Genomic DNA, 9283 nt, shown 5'->3' with positions numbered 1-9283 from the left:
ATTTGTGCCGCATTTTCACACAACTTTTCAAAAAAAATAGCAGACCTACAAGCTCTTAGCGCGCCACTCGGTGGCGCGCTATGAGCTTGTAGATCTGCTGTTTTTCAATAGTTATAAAACACCACGTGGGTTAAACATCGCACTTGTGAAGTTGCCGTCCTCACGCTTTCATGTTGTCACAAGTGTGTGCGCGCGTGTGTGTGTGCGTGTGTGTGTGTGTGTGCGTGTGCATGCGTGTGTGCATGCGTGTGTGTGTGTGCGTCTAATCGTCGTCGTCGGCGCCGGCCTTGTCGATGACCTTCCTCATCCAGCGCCGCATGCGGAACACGTGCGTGTAGAAGCCGTACTTCCCGTCGCGGTCGCAGCCCTCGCCCCAAGACACGATGCCCACCTGGTACCAGCGATGGTCCTCTGGGTTCTGGGCACGCACGCACGCAGACACGCACACAGGCACACACACACACACAGACACACACCCACACAGACACACACGCACGCACACAGACACACACAGACGCAGACAGACACACACAGACGCGCACGCACATTGACACACACGCACACACACAGACACACACAGACGCGCACACACACATAGGTTAGATCAGTATTTGGTGTAGAGACTTTTTTTATAAACTTATTTTTTCGTTTTTCACATTACATTAACAATAATTTAACTCTCAAGAGCATAAATTAAACCTGCAAGGGTCCATTTAGTTTAAGTTTACGTTCTGAAGAGTTAAAGACACACATACACACACACACACACACACACACACACACACACACACACCAAGGTTAAAATAAATGAAAACATTTTTAGTTAAAGGACCACTTCACCACTTTTCAACCTATCTTCATATAATAGTTTGTTTAATGATGATGTCACTGGAAGACGGTTTCTAAACAAGCCCTCCTATGAGAAAAAAATCATGCCATGTTATCATGATTATTAGTGAGGGCCTTTTATATGAAGATAGGTTGAAAAGTGGTGAAGTGGTCCTTTAACTTAACTTAACTAAATAAAAACTAGAAAAGAAAAACTAACTAACTGAATCTGTATTGTGTGTTTGCAAAACTAACTAATACTCACTGAAATGATGGACAAAATGCCCTTAGTTTAAATTTTTGTCAATGTATTTATTTAAACTTAATCTGTAACAGAATATTTTTATTTTAAATGCAATCTTTTCTTGAGGTTTTATTGCGTGTGTGACTGTGTGTGTGTGTGTGTGTGTGTGTGTGTGTGTGTGTGTGTGTGTGTGTGTGTGTGTATGTGCGTGCGTGCGTGTGTGACTGTGTGTGTGCGTGTGTGTCACCTTCATCACAAAGGGTCCACCGCTGTCTCCCTCGCACGCGTCGCCACGCTGTGCGTCCTCCGGCTTGTAGCCTACGCACACACAAAACACACACCAAACAGGAAGTCAGCCATTTTGAATTCATTTTGGCGTTTTTGGTCGTGGGAAGTGGCGTGGCCGCGGCCGAGCGTCAAACTTCAACGCCAAACAGGAAGTGAAAATAGCGGATCTACAAGGTCAAAGGTGTCTTTTTTATGTAAGCATTGAACTGAACTTTTCCCGATCCGATGTTTATATTTTATAGAACGCGTTTATGCCATATCACAACAGTACAATTTCACAGACAATATCCGGTCTTCCACTGCTGGCCTGCTCGCTTTGCCTAAAGAAATGGCAACTAAAAAATACGGGGAAGCAGCTTTAGTTTAACAAACTCCCACTGTACCTTCGACAGGCAGCCTCTCTAGTTTAATAAACTCCCACTGTACCTTCGACAGGCAGCCTCTGTAGTTTAACAAACTCCCACTGTACCTTCGACAGGCAGCCTCTGTAGTTTAACAAACTCCCACTGTACCTTCGACAGGCAGCCTCTGTAGTTTAACAAACTCCCATTGTACCTTCGACAGGCAGCCTCTCTAGTTTAATAAACTCCCACTGTACCTTCGACAGGCAGCCTCTGTAGTTTAACAAACTCCCACTGTACCTTCGACAGGCAGCCTCTGTAGTTTAACAAACTCCCACTGTACCTTCGACAGGCAGCCTCTGTAGTTTAACAAACTTCCACTGTACCTTCGTCAGGCAGCCTCTGTAGTTTAACAAGCTCCCACTGTACCTTCGACAGGCAGCCTCTGTAGTTTAACAAACTCCCACTGTACCTTCGTCAGGCAGCCTCTGTAGTTTAACAAGCTCCCACTGTACCTTCGTCAGGCAGCCTCTGTAGACATTTTTAAAGCTCAGCTCAAGACCCACTTCTACAACATTGCTTTTAAGTGATCTTTTATTTTTTGTTATTCACGTCCTCACTGTATTGCATTACTGCTTGTTTTTTAATGTCGTTGCCTTAGTTTATCTGTTCTTTGTACCACTGCCTTCTCCTGATTTGACACTGCGTTATTGTCCTATTGTTTTAACTGCATGCCTGTTTTAATGCTGTTTTTTTTTTGCTTTTGTTTTTATTATCTTTTCTGCTCTGTAAAGCACTTTGAGCTACATTTATGTATGAAAGGTGCTATATAAATAAAGTTTATTATTATTATTAATATCATGATATGGATATAATGTTAATACTAGAGATGACCCGATCACGCTTTTTGGTTCCCGATCCGATTCCGATCATTTGAAAATGACGTGGACAACGACCCTAACTAGCATCGTTACCTGCACAGAACATGTTGTCGGTGATCTTCACGGCAGTGGAGGAGCGGCATGTGTCCTGCTCTACGATTGGTAGATGGATCTGCTGGAGGACTGTGGGTAGATTCCGGGCGGACGGGTTCCACGTCTCCTTCAGGTTGCCCCAGCCGGTGACACGCCCCTTATAGCCCTCAAACATCAGCCTATTGGGGTAAGAGAACGGCCGTCAGTCACATGCAGCCACTTTGAACCTCTGTCTAAACATGTCATCTAATTAAACATTCTGTGCTCTGCGACAGGGCAACGGGGACACGTCTGTGGGTCAAAGTGTGTGTGTGTGTGTGTGTGTGTGTGTGTGTGTGTGTGTGTGTGTGTGTGTGTGTGTGTGTGTGTGTGTGCGTGTGCGTGTGCGTGTGTGTGTCTTACGTCTTGGCGACCTTCTTGCTCGGCAGACACACAGGGTGGATGTGTTCGGTGAACGTGATTGGCCGTCTCATGTGCAGCAGAGCGATGTCACGGTTCAGGTTCTCCCTCCAGTTGTACTTGGGGTGGACGATGATGTCATCGATGGCCACGATCTTCTCCGTGCCGCGCTCAAACCTATAGAAAGACGACATCACGACAGCGTTATACTATCAATAGTATAACGCTGACGAAGGCTATACGCCGAAACGCCTACGTTGTGCTGTCTGTTCTGCAGCATCAGTGGCGTGCACAGATAGACACCAGGGGGTGCTAGAGCACCCCCTGCCCTTTTGGCAATTTTGCTCTTAAAAAAAATAAAAAAGTTTTCTTAATTTGTAGTGTGTGGACCATGCGGTGACATTGATAAAAAAACGCTTCTACTATATTATTTAGGCCCCCACAATCTAAAGCTATGTTTCTATGTCAAGTGGTTCTTCGATAAAAAAATAAATAGCAGACCTACAAGCTCGTAGCGCGCCACTCGGTGGCGCGCTATGAGCTTGTAGATCTGCTATTTTTCAATAGCTATAAAGCACCAAAATGGGTTCCCGGCGCCCCAAAATGCGCAGCACAAGGTGCCCTTTTTTTTCACTTGAGCACCTGCCCCTCTAAATGTCTGTGCACGCCACTGTGCAGCATAGCATACTGTGCGAATATAAAATAATAAAAAGTGCCTTAAACCAAATGACAGTGCTGCAGGTATTCTCTCCTTAGAGATTGATTGATTCTTTATTGCAGACTCAGGGGAATCCATATCAGAGAATGTCTTGTAAAGTTAACTTTCCTCGACCGCTCACCCGGTAAGACTGCTCAGAGAAACTATAGACATTGGAGTCGTGCGGGCGTCCTTGCTTTAAAGTCCATAATATCTGTCCTTTGTATCAAGCCTCCAGAACCCAGCCCCAGTGCAGCTGTGTGTGTGTGTGTGTGTGTGGGGGGGGGGGGGGGGAACGGTGTACAGGTGTAGCGGTGGGTCTCACTTGGCTCGGTTGTGTTTGCCCAGTCGGACCAGGATGTCGTCGGCGGTGAAGTTCTTGTTCCACGGAGGATAGAGGATGCAGTGAGCCGCCGTGAGAATCCACTCGTCACTGATGAGCGACGCGCCGCACAGGAGCTCCTGAGGACTCCTTTTGTAGAGCATCACCTGCCTTTGATACAATAGATATACACGTTAATACAAGATAAACATCACCTGCCTTTGATACAATAGATATACAAGTTAATACAAGATAAACATCACCTGCCTTTGATACAATAGATATACAAGATAAACATCACCTGCCTTTGATACAATAGATATACACGTTAATACAAGGTAAACATCACCTGCCTTTGATACAATAGATATACACGTTAATACAAGGTAAACATAACCTGCCTTTGATACAATAGATATACAAGTTAATACAAGATAAACATCACCTGCCTTTGATACAATAGATATACAAGTTAATACAAGGTAAACATCACCTGCCTTTGATACAATAGATATACACGTTAATACAAGGTAAACATCACCTGCCTTTGATACAATAGATATACACGTTAATACAAGGTAAACATCACCTGCCTTTGATACAATAGATATACAAGTTAATACAAGGTATTATTGCCTTTGATACAACCTGAGGACGATTCTACAAATGTCTTCATATATTTTTTAATGACAGTTGTAGCCACTACTATACGACCACAAATGACCCAAGAAAATGGCTAGCCTAGCAACCCAGTCAACTGCGCTCTGGGAGAACAGAGCAGCTGGTTTTTATCTTTTGATTAGGCGTTTCCATCATGCTCGTTTAAGCACGGCTAGATGGCTGTTTCAACCAATCAGATTGCTTCCTCAAAACCAAACCTGTTGTATTGTATAATGCATGTTTTTTTCCCGTTTTGCGTTTGACTGCAATGTGTTTGTTTAATGTTTTGTGTGTGTGTGTGTGTGTGTGTGTGTGTGTGTGTGTGTGTGTGTGTGTGTGTGTGTGTGTGTGTGTGTGTGTGTGTGTGTGTGTGTCTATGTTGTGGTGGTTACCATGGCGCCGAGGCCACCTCTGCGTCGTCTCCGTTGACGATGCGACTTCCTCGGTACGATTCCAGAAGCTCCTTCTCGTTCTGATCGGCGATGTTCTTGGATTCAAACAGAGGTCTGTTCCCACACACTGTCTCACGCACACACGCACATATACATATACAATAACTAGTGATGCACCAAATATTTGGCCGCAGAAAATATTCGGCAGAAAATGGCTAAAAATGCATTTTCAGCCTATTCGGCCCGAATAGGCAGAAAATATATCACCGAATAGTGTATGCAATTAATGCATTCAAAAGAGCAGAATAATTTTTTTATGGACACAGTATGAAAAAAGTAAAGTAAAAAAAAAAAAAAAACATTAAAAATAAACTTAAAAAATAACTAAAAATTATGGAAAAAAATGAAACCTTAAAAAAAAAAGAAAAACAACAATTTATTCTTGTTATTGCAATTTACGAGCTGCGTTTGCTTCCCGCGTTCGCGAGTCTTACTAATAATTATAATAATGTATTTTAGTACCTTGCTCTATAATTATTAATAATATATTATATATATTATTATTATTATTATTATATATTAATACCTTGCTCTCCGCTGCCGAAGCTCCGCGGGCTGAAGAAGGTTTTCCGTGGGCCGGGTTTAGAGAGAACGGACCGCTCTCTGCCCTCTGTGACCTCAGAGGTCCTGCCCAGTGTGTCATCTGGGGAGCACGCACACACACACACACACACACACACGCACACACACACACACACGCACACACACACACACACACACACACACACACACACGTCCAATCGGTCCATTTTGACCTGACCTGAGATTCTACAAATGTCTTCAAAATCATCATGTTTCTATGTCAGTCGTTCTCAAACATTTTCATGTCATGGACCCCCAAGATTATAATGTAATTGGCTGCCGAGCCCCATCTGAAAATATGTTGTTCCAGGGACAACGTCATAGTCGTCATAGTCTCTTGAATAGTTTTCACTTAGTTTTAGTCACATTTTAGTCGCCTGGAATGTTCTAGTGTTTAGTCTAGTTTTAGTCGACTAAATCTACAGTTGATTTAGTCGACTAAAATGTGTTTTCACAGGCCTTGTGATGTCGTTGTAATGACATATTTTACACTTTGGTTGCATGCTGAAAATAGCAGATATACAATCTCACAACGCGTTGTGAGATTGTATATCTGCTATTTTCAGCATGCAACCCAGCATAAAACTGGATCTCTTGTCCACTAGTCCCTTACTAACATTTTAGTCTAGTTTTTATTTGTTGACGAAATTGTCAGTATATTTAGTCTTATAGTTTTAGTCATCATAGATTCGTTTTTATTTAGTTTTTATTTAGTTTTTGTCAGTGAAAAAAGGTAGTCGACGAAAAAAAATTCGTCTTCGTTTTTCGTCGACGAAATTTACCACACAGGTCAAAGGTCACAGCAGTGTATTTACCACACAGGTCAAGGTCACAGTAGTCTAGGGTCACGTTGCCCTTGACCTCCACGAAGCACCAGGGCCCCTCGGGGTCCACGTCGGGGTTGCGGCAGTGGTTTCCGGTCAGCGCGACCTCGGCGATGAACTCCTTGCCCTTGGCGTGGCTCTTGGCCGCCGGCGACGCCCACGGCAGGCAGGCGTGGCCTCCCAGGGTCACGGAGAGGTCGCCCGCGTAGTCCACGCCGTTGTTGGTCAGGCAGACTCTGCCCGGCGCCTGCCTGGGCGGAGCCGGGGTGGACGGCACGAACGCCTGGCCTGGGAGAGAGAGACAGATGGGTGGAGAGACAGACAGGTGGAGAGACAGACAGACGGAGAGACAGACAGGTGGAGAGTCAGGCAGGTGGAGAGACAGACATACGGAGAGACAGACAGGTGGAGAGTCAGGCAGGTGGAGAGACAGACATACGGAGAGACAGACAGGTGGAGAGTCAGGCAGGTGGAGAGACAGACAGACAGGTGGAGAGACAGACAGGTGGAGAGACAGACAGGTGGAGAGACAGACAGGTGGAGAGACGGACAGGTGTTGGAGAGACAGACAGGTGGAGAGACGGACAGGTGTTGGAGAGACAGACAGGTGGAGAGACAGACAGGTGGAGAGACGGACAGGTGGAGAGACAGACAGGTGGAGAGACGGACAGGTGGAGAGACAGACAGGTGGAGAGACAGACAGGTGGAGAGACAGACAGGTGGAGAGACGGACAGGTGGAGAGACAGACATACGGAGAGACAGACATACGGAGAGACAGACAGGTGGAGAGACAGACATACGGAGAGACAGACAGGTGGAGAGACAGACAGGTGGAGAGACGGACAGACAGATGGAGAGACAGACAGGTGGAGAGACGGACAGGTGGAGAGACAGACAGGTGGAGAGACAGACAGGTGGAGAGACGGACAGGTGGAGAGACAGACAGGTGGAGAGACAGACAGGTGGAGAGACAGACAGGTGGAGAGACGGACAGGTGGAGAGACAGACATACGGAGAGACAGACAGGTGGAGAGACAGACATACGGAGAGACAGACAGGTGGAGAGACAGACAGGTGGAGAGACAGACAGGTGGAGAGACAGACATACGGAGAGACAGACAGGTGGAGAGACAGACAGGTGGAGAGACGGACAGGTGTTGGAGAGACAGACAGGTGGAGAGACAGACAGGTGGAGAGACGGACAGGTGTTGGAGAGACAGACAGGTGGAGAGACAGACATACGGAGAGACAGACAGGTGGAGAGACAGACATACGGAGAGACAGACAGGTGGAGAGACAGACATACGGAGAGACAGACAGGTGGAGAGACGGACAGGTGGAGAGACGGACAGGTGGAGAGACAGACATACGGAGAGACAGACAGGTGGAGAGACGGACAGGTGTTGGAGAGACAGACAGGTGGAGAGACAGACAGGTGGAGAGACAGACAGGTGGAGAGACGGACAGGTGGAGAGACAGACATACGGAGAGACAGACATACGGAGAGACAGACAGGTGGAGAGACAGACATACGGAGAGACAGACAGGTGGAGAGACGGACAGGTGTTGGAGAGACAGACAGGTGGAGAGACGGACAGGTGGAGAGACAGACAGGTGGAGAGACAGACATACGGAGAGACAGACAGGTGGAGAGACGGACAGGTGGAGAGACAGACAGGTGGAGAGACAGACATACGGAGAGACAGACAGGTGGAGAGACAGACAGGTGGAGAGACAGACATACGGAGAGACAGACAGGTGGAGAGACAGACAGGTGGAGAGACAGACATACGGAGAGACAGACAGGTGGAGAGACGGACAGGTGTTGGAGAGACAGACAGGTGGAGAGACGGACAGGTGGAGAGACAGACAGGTGGAGAGACAGACATACGGAGAGACAGACAGGTGGAGAGACAGACAGGTGGAGAGACAGACAGGTGGAGAGACAGACATACGGAGAGACAGACAGGTGGAGAGACGGACAGGTGTTGGAGAGACAGACAGGTGGAGAGACAGACATACGGAGAGACAGACAGGTGGAGAGACGGACAGGTGTTGGAGAGACAGACAGGTGGAGAGACAGACATACGGAGAGACAGACAGGTGGAGAGACGGACAGGTGTTGGAGAGACAGACAGGTGGAGAGACAGACAGGTGGAGAGACGGACAGGTGGAGAGACAGACAGGTGGAGAGACAGACATACGGAGAGACAGACAGGTGGAGAGACAGACATACGGAGAGACAGACAGGTGGAGAGACAGACAGGTGGAGAGACAGACAGGTGGAGAGACAGACAGGTGGAGAGACAGACATACGGAGAGACAGACAGGTGGAGAGACGGACAGGTGTTGGAGAGACAGACAGGTGGAGAGACAGACATACGGAGAGACAGACAGGTGGAGAGACGGACAGGTGTTGGAGAGACAGACAGGTGGAGAGACAGACATACGGAGAGACAGACAGGTGGAGAGACGGACAGGTGGAGAGACAGACAGGTGGAGAGACAGACAGGTGGAGAGACAGACATACGGAGAGACAGACAGGTGGAGAGACGGACAGGTGTTGGAGAGACAGACAGGTGGAGAGACAGACATACGGAGAGACAGACAGGTGGAGAGTCAGGCAGGTGGAGAGACAGACAGACAGATGGAGAGACAGACAGGTGGGAGT

The 9283-nt window shown here is 47.2% G+C and overlaps 1 protein-coding gene across 1 annotated transcript in view; it reads right to left on the bottom strand.

Moving 5' to 3' along the window:
* Positions 1–262: 262 nt before the first annotated feature.
* The window catches only part of f2 (coagulation factor II (thrombin)), a gene marked incomplete at both ends in the record, with an annotated part of 14674 nt that continues 5653 nt past the window's right edge, over positions 263–9283 (bottom strand). The window contains 8 exons of the mRNA XM_083758491.1: positions 263–418; positions 1320–1390; positions 2676–2854; positions 3078–3251; positions 4097–4264; positions 5146–5272; positions 5732–5848; positions 6603–6899. Of these exons, the coding sequence (XP_083614617.1) occupies positions 263–418; positions 1320–1390; positions 2676–2854; positions 3078–3251; positions 4097–4264; positions 5146–5272; positions 5732–5848; positions 6603–6899 (1289 nt within the window). The remainder of the gene's footprint in view (positions 419–1319; positions 1391–2675; positions 2855–3077; positions 3252–4096; positions 4265–5145; positions 5273–5731; positions 5849–6602; positions 6900–9283) is intronic.

Source organism: Protomyctophum parallelum (genome assembly GCF_964188405.1).
Source record: "Protomyctophum parallelum genome assembly, chromosome: 23".
Taxonomy (NCBI): Eukaryota; Metazoa; Chordata; class Actinopteri; order Myctophiformes; family Myctophidae; genus Protomyctophum; species Protomyctophum parallelum.
This window is presented reverse-complemented; position numbering and strand designations above follow the sequence as displayed.